Here is a 21,965-nt window from a genome sequence, read left to right on the forward strand (position 1 = left end):
GCAAAATGCCACGCTGGATGAAGCACAAGCTGGACTCAAGATTGCCAGGAGAAATATCAATAACCTCAGATATGCAGATGACACCACCCTTATGGCAGAAAGTGAAGAGGAACTAAAGAGCTTCTTGATGAAAGTGAAAGAGCAGAGTGAAAAAGCTGGCTTAAAACTCAGCATTCAAAAAATGAAGATCATGGCATCTGGTCCCATCACTGCATGGCAAATAGATGGAGAAACAATGGAAACAGTGGCAGACTTTATTTTCTTGGGCTCCAAAGTCATGGCAGGTGGTGACTGCCACCATGAAATTAAAAGATGCTTGTTCCTTGGAAGAAAAGCTATGACCAACCTAGACTGCATATTAAAAAGCAGAGCCATTGCTTTGCCAACAAAGGTCCATCTAGTCAAAAGCTATGGTTTTTCCAGTATTTATGTATGGATATGAGAGTTGGACTATAAAGAAAGCTGAGTGCTGAAGAATTGATGCTTTTGAGCTGTGGTGTTGGAGAAGACTCTTGAGAGTCCCTTGGACTGCAAGATAAAACCAGTCCATCCTAAAGGAAATCAGTCCTGAATATTCATTGAAAGTACTGATGTTGAAGCTCCAATACTTTGGCCACCTGATGTGAAGAACTGACTCATTTGAAAAGACCCTGATGCTGGGAAAGATTGAAGGCAGGAGGATAAGGGACAACAGAGGATGAGATGGTTGGATGGCATCACTGACTCAATGGACATGAGTTTGAGCAAGCTCCAGGAGTTGATGATGGACAGAGAAGCCTGGCGTGCTGCAGTCCATGGGGTCGCAAAGAGTTGGACACAACTGAACGACTGAACTGAAGTGCCAGGAAATTGGGTTCCATCATTAGTATCACTAACAACCTTATTGGTTGCTACCTCACTTTTTCCTGAAACTTGAAATATCACACAACAGGGGAGTGTTGGGAGGTGTTACAGAAGTGTTGATTTCCTAATCAACTCCAAAACTTTATATTCAGGATTTAATCAACTCTGGAATTGTATAAATAGAATTTCTCAGACCCAAGGTGGATTCATACATGAAAATTCAGGAATCTTTTCTAGGAATAATAGGTACTGAAGTAGTGAAAGTAAGTCATTTGGTTGTGTCTGACTCTTTGTGAGCCCATGGACTGTAGCCTGCCAGGCTTCTCTGTCCATAGGGTTCTTCAGGCAAGGATACTGGAGCAGGTTGCCATTCCCTTCTCCAGGGAATCTTCCCGAGCCAGGGATCAAACGTGTGTCTCCCACATTGCGGGCAGATTCTTTACTCTCTGAGCCACCAGGGAAGCCCCAATAGATACTGAAGTAAGTGTTATATAATTGTGTAGATTCATAGTATTATCTATCTCCTTCAATAGAAAGGAATATATAGTTTTGAATTATTGCTTTTAAGCCAGGAGCTGTGTCAGAGATATAAATATATGTGTTTTTTTTTTTTAATTCAAGAGGCTGGCATGAGGATAATCAATTTTAATTAAAAAAAAAAACCCTGATACTTAGTTGTAGTAGGAATATGAATTAAAAACATGCTCCATTTGTCAAAAACTGAAAAAGTAGTTAAGAGTGAGTTGGGTAGAGTTATATTAACACTTTCTTTTTATCTGTGAAATAGTACCAATTATTGAACAAACATGGTATGCCAGAGCATAGTAGTTTAAATGGCTTGTGGTGACATGTTTATAATGTTTGTTATTAAATTTTAAGATATGAAGTTTACTTTTAACAACAGTAACATACTGATGGGAGCAAGTTTATAATATGTATATTTCTGGATGATTTCAGTGTGCACAGAGATGGTCCTTCTAATACCCTATTGAGTGTCTTGAACTCCTCTTTTCAACTGATTTCCTGTGTTGTGTGTTACACCTTCACTGTTCATTTCCATAGTTACCCCTGGATTTGGTCTTTATGAATGACTAAGCCTTATGTACTCTCAGTTCCACAATTCTTATTCTCTGACCACCACTGCTTCTCTCTCTTGCGCTCTTATTCTGGTGCTCTGACTTCAACTGATCCTGCTAACGCTTTTAGGTCCTTCACTCCTTGATGTTCTTTTTTTCTTCTCCTTACCAAACTTAAATTATTCGTTGAAATTTATAATTACTCTTTTGCATATACCATTGATTTCCTTAACTTCTCATGTCATTGGCACTACCTCAGCGCTGTTTAAACCCAACCTTCTGCTTACTTCATGTCAGCACTCATGCAGCTGGGCGTGGCTGGAGAAAAATACACAGGTCTCACTGACTGGTCTCACTTTACATATCTGACCACTAATGCATGAAGACTTCTACATTGCTTAAACTAAAAATATTTTATTTTCCTAGTCTGTTCATTCTCCTGCTGTTTTAGTTGACTCATTTCATGCCTCCTACTCTTCCCTTAAAATCCTAATTGCTCTTCTCTATTTTCAGTCTTAGGATGACCTGGCTTCCTGTTTCACTGAGAAAATTGAAGCAGTCAGGGGCATCCACATACTCCTACCACTACGTGTGTCCACCTTTTACCTTCTGTACCTGTATTGTCTGTCTGTTCACCAGTTACTCTAGATAAACCACTAGGGAGCTAGATCCCAACTCCTCTGTTACTAAAATGCAGTACTTTAGTAATTCTCCCTGCTCTTTTATGGCATTACTTTTACTGTTTACTGGATCATTACATTCCCATCAGTCTACAAACATGCAGATGTGCTGCTGTTTCTCCCATTTAAAAGAATTCTTTTTTTGCCCCACTTTTCCATCAGTCTCCCGTTTTCAGTATTTCTTTGCTCTTCTTTGCAACAGAATTCCTTCAAAGCGTTGTCAGAGCTTGCTGACTTCAATTTCTCTTCTTATATTCTTTCTGAGAAAGCTCTTTTCAAGTTATGGGAATCTTCAAACATACACAGAAGTAGAAGACAAGTGAAAACATTGACTTTTTTTTATTTAGCCACAATGCTGTTATCACACAACAAAATAGACAGTCTGTAATTCTTTGGTGTCATCTATTATCCAGTGCATGTTAAATTTTCTCAATTATTTCACTTGTCTTTTTGTAGTTGATTTATTCAAATCAGGATCAAACAAAATCCACAGATGGAATTTGCTCTTAGATCACTTGCATTTAAAAAAAGAGGGTAGTTTCTCCTTCCTCTTTTTTTTTTTAATTGAAATAGGGCTGATTTATAATACTAAATAAGTTTCATGTGTATAACACAGTGTTTCACTATCTTTAATGGTTGTACTATTTATAGCTATTATAAAAATTGACTCTGTTCCCTTTGCTGTATAGTATATTCTTACAGCTTATTTATTTTATAATAGTAATTTATTTATTTTGGGCTGTGCTGGGTCTTTGTTGCTGTGTGGGTGTTTCTCTAGTTTCTTGAGCAGGGGCTGCTCTCTAGTTACAGTGCAGGGCTTCTTGTTGCAGAACACGGGCTCTCAGCTGTGTGGGCTTCAATAGCTGGGGCACGTGAGCTCAGTGGTTGTACCTCCTGTGCTCTAGAGCAGTGGCTCAGTCGTGGTGGTGCACAGGCTTAGTTGCTTTGCAGCATGTGGGATCTTCCAGATCAGGGATTGAACACATGTCTTCTGCATGTCTTCTGCATTACCACTGGGCCACCAGGGAAGCCTTATAATAGTGATTTTACTTCTTAATCTCCTACCTCTTTCTTGGTTCTGTTTCCCCACTGGTAATACTGGTTTATTCTTTATATCTGTGAGTCTGTTTTTTTTTTGCTATTGTTGTTATATTCTTTAGTCTGTTTTATTTTATAGATTCTGCATATCAGTGATATTGTAAAATATTTGTCTTTTTCTGTCTGATGTATTTCACTAAGCATAATATCCTCCAACATATGGTTGGAAGAATATTAGATCACCATATGAGCAGCATATGGTGATCTAATATTCTGCAAGGATGCCAAGAGCATCCAATGGCGAAATGATAGTCTGTTTAATAAATGGTGCTGAGAAAGCTAAATAGACACATGCAGAGCAATGAAATTGGTCCCATATCTTACACCACTCACAAAAATTAACTTGAAATGGATCAAAGTCTTAAACAAAAGAGGTAATAGTATAAAACTCCTAGAAGAAAATGTAGAGAAAAAGCTCCTTGATTTTGGTCTTAGAAAAGATTTTTTTTTGGATATAATACCTAAAGCACAAACATCAAGAGCAAAAGTCGACAAATTGTTGACTTTAAATGTCAAATTGTCAAATTTAAATGCTTTTGCACAGCTAAAGAAACAATTAACAAAAGGCATCCTATGAGAATTCCAGGAAAATATCTACTTCTGTTTCATTGATTATGCTAAAGCCTTTGACCGTGTGGATCACAACAAACTGTGGCAAATGCTTTAAGAGATGGGAATACCAGACCACCTTACCTGCCTCCTGTGAAATCTGTATGCAGGTCAAGAAGCAATAGTTAGTACTGGACATGTCAAGTCTCTATATTGTCACCCTGCTTATTGAACATATATGCAGAGTACATTGTGTGAAATGCCATGCTGGATGAAGCGCAAGCTGGAATCAAGATTGCCAGGAAAAATATCAATAACCTCAGATATGCAGATGACACTACCTTAGTGAAGAGGAACTAAAGACCTTCTTGATGAAGGTGAAAAAGGAGAGTGAAAAAGCTGGCTTAAAACTCAACATTCAGAAGACAAAGATCATGGCATTCAGTCCCATCACTGCGTGGCAAATAGATGGGGAAACAATGGAAACAGTGAAAGACTTTATTTTCTTGGGCTCCAAAATCACAGCAGATGGTGATTGCAGTCATGAAATTGAAAGATGCTTGCTCCTTGGAAGAAAAGCTATGAGCAACCTAGACAGCATATTAAAAAGCAGAGACATTACTTTGCCAACAAAGGTCTGTCTAGTCAAAGTTATGGTTTTTCCAGTGGTCACGTATGGATGAGAGAGTTGGACCATAAGGAAAGCTGAGCGCGGAAGAATTGATGCTTTTGACCTGTGGTGTTGGAGAAGACTCTTGAGAGTCCCTTGAACAGCAAGGAGATCAAACCAGTCAATCCTAAAGGAAATCAACACTGACTATTCATTGAAAGGAAGCTCCAATACTTTGGCCACATGATGTGAAGAGCTGACTCATTAGAAAAGACCCTGATGCTGAGAGAGATTGAAGACAGGAGAAGGGGACCACAGAGGACAAGATGACATCACTGACTCAATGGACATGAGTTTGAGCAGGATCTGGGAAATAGTGAAAGACAGGGAAGTCTGGCGTGCTGCAGTCCATGGGGTCTCAAGGTGTCGGGCATATCTGAGTGACTGAATAACAACAACAGTGGGAACAAAATTTTGCAAAATATATTTCAGATAAGAGGGGTAATATCCAAAATATAGAAAGAGCTCATGCAACTTAACAGCAAAAAGGCAATCCAATTAAAAATGGGCAGAAGAACTAAATGGACATTTTTTTCCAAAGAAGTCATCCAGATGACCAACAGATACATGAAAAGGTGCTCAACATCACTAATCGTCAAGGAAATGGAAATTAAAACCACGATGAGAGTATTTCCTCATACCTGTTAGAATGGTTATCATCAAGAAGTGCACATGACTGAAGCGGCTTAGCAGCAGCATCAAAAATGATAAGGTTGATCAACCTTGATGTTGTTTATCATCAAGTGATAGTAAATGCTGGCAAGGATATGGAGAAAAGGGAACCTTTGAGAACTGTTGGTGGGAATGTAAAGTGGTATAGCCACTGGGGAAAACAGTATAGAGGTTCCTCAAAAAGCCATATGATCTAGCAGTTCCACTTCTGGGTATTTATCTGAAGAAATGAAAACACTAATTCAAGAAGGTACACCCCAGTGTTCCTGGCAACATTACTGACAGTAGCCAATATATAGAAGCAACCTGAATGCCCATTAACAGGTGAATGGATAAAGATGTAGTGTATCTATACAGTAGAATACTACTCCCTCCCCCAACTCTTAAGTTTGTTTTTGTGCCATTGACTTGTTGAGGAAATTGGATTAGTTGTCTTACAGTTTCCTGCCTTTTGGATTTTATGTATACTTCCTTGTAGACTTGTTTTTCTATTTCCTGTATATCCTGTAACTGATTAGATTCTGATTCAACTTTTTTGAAATTTCTTCCTTGTATACTTGTTTTTCCTATCTTCTATATTTTCTGTGTATGATTAGATGGTTTCAATTTTTTTAATGGCTTTAAATTGAGATTTATTTCACATAACCATACAGTTCACCCATTTAATTTATGGTTCAGTGGGTTTAATATATTCACAGATATGTGCAACCATCATAATGGTCAATTTAAAACATTTTCATTACCTCAAAAATAAATCTTTGGCTATCTCCCTTTAATTAACCCCCCTTCCCTGTAGCCCGAAATAACCACTAATCAAATACAAGAATTTTGATGGTATACCTGAAGAGTTTGAAAGAGACCTTAACACTAAACACGTCAGTCACAATTGCAGTACAGTGACTGTTGAAGGAAGACAGTGTCTCAAATCGCCTGTGAGAGATTCTAGTGCTTCACGGTTGCTTCTTGTTGTCACCCTTTAACCCTGCTTACTGTCTAGTCACTTTCTATTATAAAATCATTTTTCGGTCTCCTGCCTTGGATCTGTAAATACAGGATCTTTCTTTGGAGTCTTGTAAAATAATATATAGTTGTAAGCATCTTATCACTACATCCGAAAACTCGCCCAGGCAGTTGCCTCTGATGGGAGGCAGGGAGAGTGGAGACAGTGGTAGCAAACATATACTTACTTCCTTGTTCCAAGTCTAGCTAACAGTACACCTAGAAAACCAGTGACTTTCATTGTGACTTTGGTAAACAAGATCATTTATCTTCTCTGTCATTTAGTGTTGAGAGTCTCTTCAATAAGTAGTGCTAGGAAAATTGGACAGCTACATGCAAAAGAATGAAATCAGAATACTTCCTAACACCATACACAAAGATAAACTCAGAATGGATCAAAGACCTAAATATAAACCTCTGCCTACTTCTATATTCTGAAGATATTCGATTTTCTTCTAGCAGCTTTGTAGTTTTAGCATTTATGTCTGTATCTATGATCCATCTCAGTTTTTGTACATGTTGTGATATAAGAATTGAGGTTCATTCCCCACCCCCCCACCCCATATACGTTATCCAGCTTTTCCAACAACAGTAATTGAAAAAGATTTCCCTTTCCTTGATGAATTGCTTCTTTGCTTCTAGAAAGAATGTCATGATAGTATATTTATGTACTTGATGAAATAGTGAGATAGAATGCTTATGAGAGAAAACCATGAATTTTAGACTTTGAAGACTCAGTTTGAAATTTTGCTCCATCATTTTGTGGCTGTTATTTCCAGAAGTTAACTTCTTTGACCACAATTGCCTTTATTTGTAGAACTGAAATAGTAATTATCTCTAACTTAACAAGATTTAGGGGCGGTATAAATGAGAAAACACATAAAGATAATGACAATAATTGTTACTATCTTTTGAGTGTTTATGATATTATAGTTATTCAGTATTTTACTTCATATCTTTAAAATGTTGTTTTAACAACTCTGTTTAGTTGTTCAGTCCAGAGAAGTTTAGATTAAAGCACCTTCTTTGTAGTAATGTGAACTTGCATGGTAGCAAGTCGCAGTATTTTTTACCCAATTGAATATCTTGAAAAATAACATATTCTTATTTTCATTGATCTACAGCTGCACAATTTTTATGTTAATATATGAAAATATAAGATCCTTTATAGTTTTGCTTAAATAATTTTTCTTTCTTGAATTAGACAAGAAGTAGAATACCTTATCAAAAACTATTATTTCAGCTTGGCTGAGGAATGCCACAAATACTCTGTTATCGCTAATAATACTTTTAATATGGTCTGTGTTAATTTCTTTGGGTGCTGTAACAAATTACTGCAAGCTAGGTGGCTTAAAACAACAGAAATGTACTCTCTCACAGTTCTGGAGTCCAGAAGTTTCGAATCAGTATCAATGGGTAGAAATCAGAGTATTGGCAAGGTCACATTTTCTTCAGAGGCTCCTATTAGTATTTTTTTATTGCTTCTTCCAGATTCTGATGGCTGCTTGTGGCTATATCACTTCTATCATGAAATCGAGACTCTTCAAATCTCTCTTTTCTGTTTCTTCATATGGTTTTCCCTTTGGTGTGGGCCATATCTCCCTCTGACTTCATATAAAGATATATATGATTGCCTTTTGGACCCACTCAGATAATCCAGGATAATGTCCCTATTTTAAGATCCTTAATGGTATCTTCAAACAGTGTTTTATTTTGTATTTTATTTATCTGTTTATTTTGACATTTAAGGTTCATGGATTGGGCTGTGGCGATCTTTGTAGGGCCATTTTTCAGCCTACCGCAGTATGTTGCATGTTTTTACCAGAGTGATCAGCAGTAACAATAAAGACACCATTAAGAAACTTAGAAATGAAAATTCCAAATTATAAAAAAGAATTCCTTCAATGAGCATTTTGTCATTGTTAAGTATTATAAACCTGTTAATTATCTTACTGTTTTTATGTGGGAGTTAAGGGCAAAATCGAAGCAAGAAGATCAAAAGAGAGTTTGACCCAAGCACAAAGAACTGTAGGAAGGCCAACACCTGTGATTTCTTTAGTGCATCTGGCTGAATATCTGTTGACATTTTAGAGATAACTGGAGAAAAATATATTTTTTAAAATAATAAATCTCCTTTATTTAAAGTTTTAAAATTCTTGTATCCACCTGTTCCTTTCTACCCACCTCTGTCACCTACCCCTCTTTATAAAGGTGCCGCTTACTGAAGCAGTGGACCCAGTGGATTTGGAAGATTACCTCCTTACTCATCCTTTAGCTGTGGATTCTGGACCTTTAAGGGATTTGGTTGAATTCCCTCCAGATGATATTGAAGTGGTTTATAGTCCTAGGGACTGTAGAACTCTTGTTTCAGCTGTACCTGAAGAAAGGTAAGGAGACATCTACCTATTTCTGATTTTAGTGTAACTATAAAACAACTGCCTTCCATTATTTTATTTGGATTCTGCTTCTTGTGGTGGTATTCAACAAGAATGCAGCAGCAAAATTCATAAACATCAGTGCTTTCCTGTCTAAATTATAAATATATTTTCTTTTTTAAAACAGTGAAATGGATCCACATGTTAGAGATTGTATTAGAAGTTATACAGAAGACTGGGCAATTGTGATCAGAAAGTAAGTTGTATATTCATCCTGATATTTAAAAATACTGAGCAGGATCTATAAATGGATTAAGGTAGGTTACTCCTAATTATGAGAACTGAAAATTCATTTGAAAAATAGCTGAAAAAGTAATAGAAGAACCTTTGCATATACATATTTCCTCCTTAGAAGTGCCACACTTAGCTTTCTCTTATTTTCCTTATAAAATAATACTTGATGGACATGAGTTTGAGTAAGCTCCGGAAGTTGGTGATGTACAGGGAAGCCTGGAGTTCTGCAGTCCATGGGGTTGCAAAGAGTTGGACACGACTGAGCAACTGAACTGAACTGAACTGGGGATAGTACTTCTATTATCACAGATCATTAATAATTACTAATAATATGTAATAATAATGACTTGTAGTATTCTTTTGGGAAATCATGGGTAAATATTGATGAATAATTTATATTTTTCAAATGGATCCAATTTATTGATTGATTAAGTTAAATTTAATAGCTGATGTTCTAGATCAAGCTGTTTGAAAGGTCTTGGCCATTTATTAACCTGCTGAATATTTATAGGTCCTTGACCTGTATATCCAGTCAAGTAAGTATTTGTAAAAATAAAGTATTGCCACAAAATTTGTTCCTAGTGGATGGTGTTTGAAATATCAAGTCAGATTAAGAAATAAAATAAAATTACTTTTCCTTTGCTAACTTGCATAGTGAAGAGGGTCTTTGTGCTGAATGTTCTTGGCCTCATTCTATTTTTCTAAAGGAAGAATAATTACTGCAATAGTGCAAAATTCTGTTAAGACATTACAGTTTTGAGAAATGAAGTTTTCTGTGCTAAATTGTACTAGCAACAGTGATGTGTTCATTGCTTATTGTATTGCCCTTCTGTCTTATTTCACTGCGTTTAATATTGTGCTAAGCATCACTCTTGGGGATACTGCTGACATGCTTTTTAGTTTTAGTGTGACCTAATAAAAGCACAGTCTGCTACCCTTTATAAAGAAGAGCTGTTTTTATGAACTTAGAATTTTGATAAGTATTTCAATAGCCAGATTTTACAGATTACTGAAGAATACTGTTTCTCTGTCAGATAACTCAAAAGTCTTTACATCTGCTTGTATGTTGGAAGCTTATGATCAGAAATGTTAACAAAAAGAGATTAGTTGCAAAATAACCTCATGGAATCTGGAATCTGCTACTTAACTGTAATCATGGGGTTGCTCACCCTGATTTAAGCCAAGAGGGTATGGTAGTTAACATTATATACTGGGCATTTTATTGGGTACTTAATGCTCATTTAAGATTCCAACAGATAAGGTAACTTAGGCTTAGAGTAGTTAAGTAATTTCTTTGAGATCCCATAGCCAAAAAATGGGATCACTAGGATTAGAACCTAGGGGCATCAGATTCTAATGCATATATTTTTTTCTGTTATAATGGCACCCCACTCCAGTACTCTTGCCTGGAAAATCCCATGGATGGAGGAGCCTGGTGGGCTGCAGTCCATGGAGTCGCTAAGAGTCGGGCACGACTGAGCGACTTCACTTTCACTTTTTCACTTTCATGCACTGGAGAAGGAAATGGCAACCCACTCCAGTGTTCTTGCCTGGAGAATCCCAGGGGCCTGAGAACCTGGTGGGCTGATGTCTGTGGGGTCACACAGAGTCGGACACGACTGAAGTGACTTAGCAGCAGCAGCAGCAGCAGATATTATTTTTAGTGGTAAATGGAAGATGAAAGGGATACTTTTGGCAGTCTAAAAGTTTTAAAGTATCCCTGAAGTAGAAAAGATAGGTGTCATTGGAAACGATAGAAAACCACAGTACAAAATAATCCAAGGAGAAGATACATGCCCAAGGTTCAATAGAACGTTAGGTTCAGTGAATACAGGCAGTAGAAGGGGGACCTGGGGTAAATGTTGGACATTTGGTTATTTTAAAACCTCCTATGCCTTTATGCATAGACCTGGGAGTAGAAGTATCCCTATTTTAAGAGCACAGATAGTGGGGGCTTGAGAACCTAGTGCTTCCCTGGTGGCTCAAATGGTAAACAATCTATGATTATGCTATGATATGAACATCATATAGCTGCTGTTTCAGTACCTTTAGCAACAAGACACAATGTGACTAATTTGTATCAGGTGTGTTTATTTACTGTGTCATCAGTTGACTGATACACCATAATATCCTCTGGTAATTATAATTGTTTATACTTCAATTAAAATTTCCCCCACTGTGACTGTATGAGGTATGGCACGGTAAATGCTCTTGATTGTAGTGTCTCTGATAATCTTGGATATTGGGTTGTTTGGAAAAAAGCTTGTATTAATTTAAGAGTTCTTAGCCTAATATACATATTATATAACAATATATGTTAAGTATATATATATTTATATACACACACACACACCCCCACAATGGTGTAGATCTTGCTGTTTTTCATTTTAGAAGTCTGAAGCTTTAGGTTGCTTGAGATCTTTTATACATAATGAGATATAGCAAAAATTTTTTTTGGCTGTTTGGAACTTTATGGTTCAATGCTTTCTCTATATTTTGCCTTTTAAAAATTTACACTGTTATGAATGCAGTTTATATTTTCTACTCTTTCATTTTATTTTTAACCTGGCGTCCCATCATTTCCTTGTACTGACCAGTTTTCTTAATTGAAAGTACAACTTAAAATACAGTATATCCACAGGATTGTCATGAAAAGAAGGACATTATGATTTACCTCTGGAAACTCATAATCTGCTGTCTAGTTGGATTAAAGGAATTTTGGATGGATGTTTTCTTAAACCTTTGGTTAAATGTTTAATGAGACTCCCCTGGTGGCTCAGACGTTAAGGAGTCTGCCTGTAATGTGGGAGACCCCGGTTCAGTCCTTGGGTCAGGCAGATCCCCTGGAGAAGGAAATGGCAACCCTCTCCAGTATTCTTGCCTGAAAAATTCAATGGATGGAAGAGCCTGGCAGGCTACAGTCCATAGGGTTGCAAAGAGTCGGACATGATTGAGTGACTTCACTTCTTCTTCTTCTTAAATGTTTAATATACTCAAAACTGCCAGAATATATTCTTACTATGTAAAGAAATGGTATGGAGAAGAGTTAGCTTATTATATAATGATGATGAAAATGAAAAATTTTCAGAAAATTATTTATTTAACTATTTTATTTTGAATAGATATCATAAACTGGGAACAGGATTTAATCCTAATACATTAGATAAACAGAAAGAAAGGCAAAAAGGTTTGCCGAAGCAGGTGTTTGAATCCGATGAAGCTCCAGATGGCAACAACTACCAGGATGAACAAGTAATACTTTTATTTTTAAATGACTATAAGGCGTTCTTTTGAAATAGTTTATTTTTTATTCATTGGTTAATAAATTTAATGTTTTGCATGGCAGGATGATCTTAAAAGACGTTCAATGTCAATAGACGATACTCCAAGGGGTAGCTGGGCCTGCAGTATTTTTGACTTGAAAAATTCACTTCCTGATGCTTTGCTTCCCAACTTACTTGATCGAACTCCAAATGAAGAAATAGACCGTCAGAATGATGACCAAAGGAAATCAAATCGTCACAAGGAACTCTTTGCCTTGCATCCATCACCAGATGAGGTATAGATATTTGGATAAAGAACCAAAAGATTATAGAGATAGATGTTTTGGGAGTATGAACTGTATATATTAATAGTTTTATGATAAATGTAGGGAATAAAACAATGGAGATATAGCTATGCTTTTTGTAAATGAAATATAATTGAGCACACTTATAATCTAATGCCTTTTGTTTGAGGATAAATAGGCCATTCTTTTCTTTGCATACTTGTGAAGACTTAAAGTAGTAGGTTAATAAGATAAGTTCTTAAACAATAAATTGTCAAGGGTTGAAACATGGTAAGCATGTTCACTTGGGTGCTGCTTGTCAATTTGCAGGAAGAGCCAATAGAACGACTTAGTGTTCCTGATGTGCCCAAAGAACATTTTGGTCAAAGACTTCTTGTAAAATGTTTATCACTCAAGTGAGTATTTATTTTGTTTACTATATAACTTTTCTTTTCTGGAGTAATGTTTTGAGTGCCAGTATAAAAAAATCCTAGTGGATTTTATGCTTGTGTTTGTGTCCCTTAGAAAAGTATTGTTCTATACATAATTTTAAATGCTTCCAAGCATTTAACCTTACCTGTGAAGCTGAACTTCAGAGCACTTTTGGCTCACAGGTGAAGATGACTCTTTGCCTCAGTTATATAATTATCTTAAAACTTGAAAAAAAAATTCACTGAAATCTGTAATATTTATCAGACACTGTTCTTGGCTTGAGGAATATCAATAGTATCTTTTTCCTTAGAGTTGATTTTATATTTGTTTCATGGTGTGTATTAAGTCGCTTCAGTAGTGTCTGATTCTTTGTGATGCTGTGAACGGTATCCCTTGGGCTCCTCTGTCCATGGGATTCTCCAGGCAGGAATACTGGAGTGAGTTGCCATCCTTTTCTCCAGGGGATCTTTCCCACTCAGGGATCAAATCCACGTCTCTTGTGTTTCCTGCGTTGGCAGGCTGGTGCTTCACCACTAGCGACACCAGGGGGTGGACTTTTTTTTGAAGCTTTTGAAGTATGTGCTAATAGTTGATTTAGACTGTGGAAGATATTCATGGAAAAGTGTGTTCAAGGAAGATGGGTAGTATAGATGGTATAACCCAGGTAGATAGAAGTACAAGGTATAGAGGGAATTTATTTTTGGAATGAGAATTTCATTCGAACTGTGTATTTTATGTATATATTTATTTATTTTTTTTTAAATTTTATTTTATTTTATTATTTTTTTAAATTTTATTTTATTTTTAAACTTTACAATATTGTATGTATATATGTAAAACTCATCCTTCTTCTTCCTAAAGGTTTGAGATTGAAATTGAACCCATTTTTGCAAGTTTGGCTTTATATGATGTGAAAGAAAAGAAAAAGGTAAGGTTATATAATTTGAACGTAGTCTTTTGTCACAGTCCGAGGTTCTGGAACCTGTTTCTAATTTGTTTTATAAGAATGATTTTTTGAGACTATTATTAAACATGGATTTTTTTTAAAAAAGAAAATAGAACTGTGAGACATTATTTTCCTACTGTAAAATAGTTTAGTTGACTTATTTTTGTTTCATTGAAGGAGTTCCAAAAAGAAGTAGCAGGAGCAACTTACTTTTAGTGTAAGAAGCAGAAAAAAAAAAAACAAGAAAAGCATCTTAGGCAAATGATGTATAAAGAGTTAGATTGATGGTGACAGTGAAGTTTTGTTGATGTAATTTTTAAATTCTCACTAGCTGTTATTAAAAGATCATTTATTTATATTTTAAATATTCTTGTCTAAAATATTGCTCTTGGTTTTGCTGTTATATCTTTGTTACACTTAGGAGTTTTTCAGAGGACTTATCATACATCATTTTTAGTATTCTAAGCCTACCATGTAGTAGAAAGTTGAAATGCCTTTAATGACTTCTGCTGTCAGCATATTGTGGATTTCTGTAGTGGGACTCTACTCCAGCATCTTGTATTTCCTAAATCACATCTTCTGAAATGTTATTTAAGTTTTCAAAGACTCAACTTGGGGTAATTCATCTTAATAATAGTTTCTTTATATACTTTATCAGAAGTTAAATTTCTTACTAAAAGAGTATGGGATATGGTTCTTTAGAATATGTTTTTGCATTAATTTTTTTCTTTGATTTAGATATGTAAAGATCTTTATATATCTTCACTGATAGTGAAATGTATGGTACATTGTATATTAGTATAATTGTTTAATATTTGTAATATTTTAAGACTGAATATTTATGATTTTTGTGAGTGTTTATAAAATGCACAGTTTTTAAATTTAACATATGAATATGTGTTTTAGATTTCAGAAAACTTCTATTTTGACCTTAATTCTGAGCAGATGAAAGGATTATTACGTCCACATGTACCACCTGCTGCCATTACCACCCTGGCAAGATCAGCTATTTTTTCTATCACTTATCCTTCCCAAGATGTTTTTCTTGTAATAAAGGTGAGAATAATGTTAAATGTATTTGTTTATTTGTGTTATGTCTGTGTACTTGTCTGCCTGTCAATATCACAAGCTTTTTAAGGTCAAAGATTTTATCTTTGCCTATTTTTTCATGTTAATATTTTTTAACATAATATTGGATGTATACTATAGCTGCTACCTAAATTTTTCTTGAGTGGGAAGCTTTATTAGAATTCTCTAAATAAGCAGATCAATAGGAGGAAGATACATATACACATCGAGGATTGCTATGTTGTAGTCTTGAGAATCCATCTTTGAGAAACCTTAGTCTTTGTTCTTGAGGTCTTCAACTAACTGGATAAGGTCCACCCACATTATGAAGGGTAATCTGCTTTATTCAGTCTACTGATTTACAAGTTAATCACCTCTAAAAAAATACCTGCACAGCAACATCTTGACTGGTGTTTGATAACTTAGCTGCATTGGCATATTAAGTTAACCATCTATGGTTATTTGGATATGGAGCTATACTGTGGTTTTATCATGCAGTTCCTAAATTATATAAATACTAAAATCTAAATCATTGAAATCATGGAGCATTATGATTTGACTATCAATCAATTAGGAATAAGGATTACAGATACTAAAATTTGAATATTACTAAGCTATCTAGCTTAGGATAACTTAATAATTATTTACCTTAACTTGACCTTGACTTGAGAGTTGCCTAAAATATAGTCTTTAATCATTTTACCTTAAAATTATCATAAAAAGGTAATGAATTTTATAATAAGGTTGTAAAGTAGATTGTCATGAAATGAATTTTATTTACCCACAGGAATAATGTCCTAATTTGTGGATAGATTCCTATGAATTCAGGTTAAAATAAATCTTAGTTACAATGAACAATTCTCCAAGCAAAGATTTATTTATTTATTTATTTTTTTCAAGCAAAGATTTAGCAGCGGTGGTCTTCAGAAAGTCACTTATAAGTAAAGTTCTAGATATTAAAATAATTGACAAATGTCTATACACCATTATTTTACATGGGAAAATAGTAAGTTTTCATAAAATAGAACATATTTGAGGGAATGAACTAGAAAGATAGTGATGATGATTAGAATACTGTCTGCTTAAAAATGAGATGGTTCATACCATATGGTCCCAATTGTGTAAAATAAATACACATATACCTAAACACACATAAAAATTTGTATATAAACAGAAAAAGACTTGTGTAATTTCAAAAATAGGAACAAGTTAAGATATATACAAATTTTAAAGAAATTATATTTAAAAGTTTTCTTTTATCATAGTCCAGCAATATAATTTTGTTTTTTGAAAGAAAAATTACCTTGGTCTATGTATTAGTTAATTATTCCTCTACAAGAACAAAAAGACAAAAATCTGAGTGGCATCCAGCAGTAAGCATTTTTTGAGTTCATGCATCTAAGTTGTCTGGTGGTCAGCTGGTCTAGGTTGTACTCTGTTGGGTGCTTGTGCTCCTTCCAGGAGTCTGTAGGTTGGTCAGTTGATTTACATACTTCATTCAGTTAAATCACCAGCATCACAGAGAAGCCCAGTGATACCGCTGAGCCACCAGGGAAGCCCAGTGATTAGTGAAGGGCTTCTCAGGTGGCTCAGTGATAAAGAATCCATCTGCCAATGCAGGTGATGTCAGTTCAATCCCTGGGTCAGGAAGATTCCCCTGGAGAAGGAATTGGTAACCCTTCTAGTATTCTTGCCTGGGAAATCCCAGGGACAGAAGAACCTGGTAGGCTACATACAGTCCATGGAGTCACAGAAGAGTCAAGCATGACTTATCAACTAAACAACAACAGCAAACTGATTAGTGATGTTGAGTGTGTTCATTATATGTTTCTTAGACATTTGTTTGGCTTCTTTGGAGAAATGTCTGTTCAAATCCTTTGCTCATTTAATAATCAGGTTATTTGCTATTCTCTTGTTGAGTTGTAGTATTTATCTGTTTTGAATATTAATTCTTTATCATTTATATGATTTACAAATATTTTCTCTCTCATTCTGTGAGTTGCCTTTTCACCCTGTTGATTGTGTCCTATCATATAAAAAAGTTTTAAATTTTGATGTAATCCAGTTTAATGATTTTTACTTTTGTTGCCTTTGCTTTTATTGTGTAAAATCCAAGAATCTATTACTAAATCTAATCACATGAAGCTTTTCCTTTATTTTTCTTCTAGGAGTTTTACAGTTTTAGGGTTTTTTTGGGGGGGTCTTTGATCTGTTTTGAGTTAATTTTTTATATAATGTGAGGGTTCAACTTTATTCTTTTGCATTTAGGAATTCAGGGTTTTTTTAAACACCATTTGTTGGAAAAAATGTTCTTTCCCCATTGAATAGTCTTGGCATTCTTGTAGAAAATTATTTAGCTCTTTACAGTTTTCAGATTACAAGTCTTTCAGCTTTTTGGTTTATACCTCAGTACTTTATTCTTTTTGATATTATAAATGGAATTATTTTATTAATTTCCTTTTTGAATTGCTTGTTAGGGTATAGAAATACAACTAATTTTTGTTCATTTTGTATCATGTAACTTTGCTGAATTTATTTATTTATTTATTAGTTGTAAAAACTAAGATCATGGCATCCAGTCCCATCACTTCATGGCAAATAGATGGGGAAACAGTGGAAACAGTGGCTGACTTTATTTTTCTGGGCTCCAAAATCACTGCAGATGGTGATTGCAGCCATGAAATTAAAAGACGCTTACTCCTTGGAAGGAAAGTTATGATCAACCTAGGCAGCATATTAAAAAGTAGAGACGTTACTTTGTCAACAAAGGTCTGTCTAGTCAAGGCTATGGCTTTTCCTGTAGTCATGTATGGATGTGAGAGTTGGACATCCTTAGCTGAGCATGGAAGAATTGATGCTTTTGAACTGAGGTGTTGGAGAAGATTCTTGAGAGTCCCTTGGACTGCAAGGAGATCCAACCAGTCCATCCTAAAGGAGATCAGTCCTGGGTGTTTATTGGAAGGACTGATGTTAAAGCTGAAACTCCAGTACTTTGGCCACCTGATGCAAAGAGCTGACTCACTGGAAAAGACCCTGATGCTGGGAAAGATTGAGGGCAGGAGGAGAAGGGGATGACAGAGGATGAGATGGTTGGATGGCATCACCGACTCAATGGACATGGGTTTGGGTAGACTCTGGGAGTTGGTGATGGACAGGGAAGCCTGGCAAGCTGCGATCCATGGGGTCGCAAAGAGTTGGACACGACTGAACTGAACTGAACTGAATCATTTTTTTGTGGAATATTAGGATTTTCTGTGTAAAAGATCATGTTGTCTGTAAATAGAGATAATGTAAATTCTTCCTTTTTTAATTTGAATGTTTTTGTTTCTTTTTTGGGTTTCCTTTTTCTTGTCACATTGCTCTGGCTCAGACTTACAGTATTTTGTTCAGTAGAATTGGCAAAAGTTAACATTCTTATCCTGTTCCTGATTCTAAAGGAAAAGCTTTCAGTTTTTCAACGTTGAATAAGATGTTAGATGTGGACTTTTCATAGATGGGCTCATATTGGGGTAGTTTTCTTCTTTTCCAAGTTTGTTGAATTTTTTTTTTTTTTATCATGAAAGTGTGTTGAATTGTCCAGTTCTTTTTTCTGCAATAATTAACATGGTCATGTGGTTTTGTTCTGTTATTTTGTTAATGTGATGTATTAAGTTGATTGATTTTTATGTGTTGAACCATCCTTGCATTCCAGGCTGATTGCTTTTATTTTTAAGCTTAATTAATCTTTCCTTTTTTTGCCTTTGACAGCTAGAAAAAGTGCTGCAGCAAGGAGACATTGGAGAGTGTGCAGAACCGTATATGATTTTCAAAGAAGCAGATGCCACCAAGGTAGAATTTCTTGCCTCTTATTCCCCCCACTTTCATAGTCTTTAGCAGTCACTCTCCATTCCCCACAGATCACCAAACCCAACCCTAAATAGTCTCTAATCTCCAAAATTATAATCTGAGAGGATGCCATACTGAGCATATTAAATTTTACTACTTAAATTTTCTTTTCTTTTTCTGATGGCATGCTCTTTCTTCTTTATTACCTTTGTCATCTAGTTTGAGTCATGTGCTATGCTATTCTTTGACATCTCCCCAACCCCCAAACTAGTTGACTCTTAAATTTTTTTCTTGGAGAGAAAGTAATTCAGTTTAATTCGTAAATAATGAAAATTTTCTGTATTTACAAAATAGTGATTTTTTTTTTTTTTTTGGCTATGCTTTGCAGCTTTTGGGATTCCCAGCCAAGAATGGGATCCATGCCCCCTGCAGTGGATTTATGGAATTCAAACCACTGGATCGTGATTTTTTTTTTTTTTTTTTACCAGACAGTGATTTTGATGAAACTTTTTCTAGCAAAGCAGGTGTATTTTGGATATCATTCTAGTGGCAGATAATTAAGGAATGTTGTAAAAATAGAAAATATACTCTCCCCTTTGCCATCAGATAACAAATTTATAGAATTTGGATAAACTTATAAAGCAAAAATAGTTGGTGAATAATTGGTACCAAATTCTAGGTTCTCTGAGTTAGCTATAAGAATAAAAGGTGATTTTTGGATCTTTAAACACATGATTTAATGTCAAACAGGCAGGAGAAGTGTGCTTGAGGAGTATTGAACAAATCACCAAAATTTAGAAAATTGTTGCTTTCTGTTTTTCTGAGATTTATAACAAGAATTGAGCCTTTTTTGCTATTACGGGTACATCTGAGCACACGATGTTCTCTGATTCCTAGATCCTAGATATCTGGTTGAAAGTAGGGTTAAAGTATTCTGTCTTTCCCCAGGTTGTCATTTTACAAATTAAATTTTCTCTGTTATATGAAACTCATAGGTGTGTCATTGTGGCTTGTTTCACTCTTCCCTCACGTATTTACATAATTTCGATATGGGTCCTTAATTTTCTGTAAGTACTCCTAAAGCAAGGACCTATTTTGGAGGTATAATAGATATAGCAAAAAACATTGTTATCATTTCGGTATCCCTTCATCTTTTCTCAGTCCTGAGTCCCATGGTAGGACACTGCCGTTAGAGTATGACCTCACTGACGTCCTATATGGAAAGAGCACATGAGAGATTTTGGTGTAGATTTTCACCCTTGAACTATGGATTGACTATTGCAGGCCACATTGGTGTTTGTTTCAGGGATGGCCTAAAAGTTGAGCCAGCTTCAGGTTGTCTTCCAGATAAGCATGTACTGTTTGCATTATTAGTCTTTTTCAAGGGTTTAGTCCCCTTGTACTTTTTTTGATTGCTTCTTTTATCACAATTCTGGACATATTATTGTTGGTCTGTTCGTGCACTACCTACTTCTACATCATAGTTGTCATAAGTTAGTGATTATTTCAAAGTGGCCCAAATGCTTCCATCTTTTTTTTATAGAATAAAAAAATTTAATAAGTCATAACCTAGAATATTTTGTGATTGACAGTTGATGACTGAAACATGGCTATATTTCTTTCATAAAATAGTACATGCAGTACATTAACATGCTTGACACTTGCTCTCCTTTCTTTTATCCCAAAATAAGATCATCACAAACAAATTTTACAGACTTTTAGATGCATTTGTAGAGCTGGTTAAGGTTCTTTAGTAGTTAATATAATGTTAATTGGGGCTTCCCCAGTGGCTCAGCAGTAAAGAATTGGTCTGCAATGTAGGAATTGGCAGGAAACGCAAGTTCAATCCCTGGGTGGGGAGGATCCCCTGGAGGAGGGTATGGTAACCCACTCCAGTATTCTTGCCTGGAGAATCCCATGGAAGAGGAGCCTGGCAGGCTACAGTCCATAGGGTCACTAATAGACATGACTGAAGCAAATTAGGATGTACGCACACACTGTTAATTGATTGCTGAAAGGTATGGATTGTTTTTCCATTTTGCTGAGAATTGAAGATTGTTAACCTTTATATTTTCCGTTATGATATAGCCTTTAATTCATTTCTTTTGAGCATAATCATATAATGTATAAAGTTTTGTTTTACAGAATAAGGAAAAATTGGAGAAGCTGAAAAGTCAAGCTGATCAGTTTTGTCAAAGACTTGGGAAGTATCGCATGCCTTTTGCTTGGACTGCAATCCATTTAATGAATATTGTTAGCAGTGCTGGAAGTTTGGAAAGAGATTCTACAGAGGTAGAAATAAGCACTGGAGGTAAGAGTGTTTTATGTAAAATAGTTCTGTAGTTTTTGCTTACATAGGCTTGTTTTTTTTGGTCAACTTTGCAATGTAATGAGGCATTGAAAGGGTTTTCTTTTTCTCCTTAACATGTTTACTGAGATGTAATTCACATATAATTTATCCATCTAAGGTTTCTAATTCAGTGTTTTCTGTTATATTCATAAGGTTCTGCAACTGTCACCACAATCTAATTTTGAAACACTTTCATACTCACTGGTGGTCACTGTTCATCCTCCTCAAGTCCCCACACTCAGTGCTAACCGACCTGTAATCTGGTCAGTCTGTCTGTGCCAGACATTTCATATTGATAAAATTATACAATATGTAATCTTTTGACTACCTTCTTGCATTTAGCATAATGTTGGAAAGGTTCATCCATGTTGTAAATGTGTCAAAATTTTATTTCTTTTTATTGCTGAATAATAGTCCCTTGAATGGATATACTACATTTTATTATCCATTCATCAGTTTATGGACATTTGGATTGTTTCAACTTTTTGTTTATTATAAATAATGCTGCAAGGAAAATTCATGTACACGCTTTTGTGTGGAC

At 35.4% G+C, this 21,965-nt stretch overlaps 1 protein-coding gene across 1 annotated transcript in view; it reads left to right on the forward strand.

Moving 5' to 3' along the window:
• The window catches only part of DOCK7 (dedicator of cytokinesis 7), a 166,018-nt gene that overhangs the window by 2,064 nt on the left and 141,989 nt on the right, over positions 1-21,965 (forward strand). The window contains exons 3-11 of the mRNA XM_010833923.1: positions 8,799-8,974; positions 9,150-9,218; positions 12,379-12,508; positions 12,603-12,815; positions 13,134-13,219; positions 14,097-14,163; positions 15,088-15,237; positions 18,997-19,077; positions 21,220-21,385. Coding sequence (XP_010832225.1) covers positions 8,799-8,974; positions 9,150-9,218; positions 12,379-12,508; positions 12,603-12,815; positions 13,134-13,219; positions 14,097-14,163; positions 15,088-15,237; positions 18,997-19,077; positions 21,220-21,385 — 1,138 coding nt within the window. The remainder of the gene's footprint in view (positions 1-8,798; positions 8,975-9,149; positions 9,219-12,378; positions 12,509-12,602; positions 12,816-13,133; positions 13,220-14,096; positions 14,164-15,087; positions 15,238-18,996; positions 19,078-21,219; positions 21,386-21,965) is intronic.

Source organism: Bison bison, unplaced genomic scaffold (genome assembly GCF_000754665.1).
Source record: "Bison bison bison isolate TAMUID 2011002044 unplaced genomic scaffold, Bison_UMD1.0 scf7180017863957, whole genome shotgun sequence".
NCBI lineage: Eukaryota > Metazoa > Chordata > Mammalia > Artiodactyla > Bovidae > Bison > Bison bison.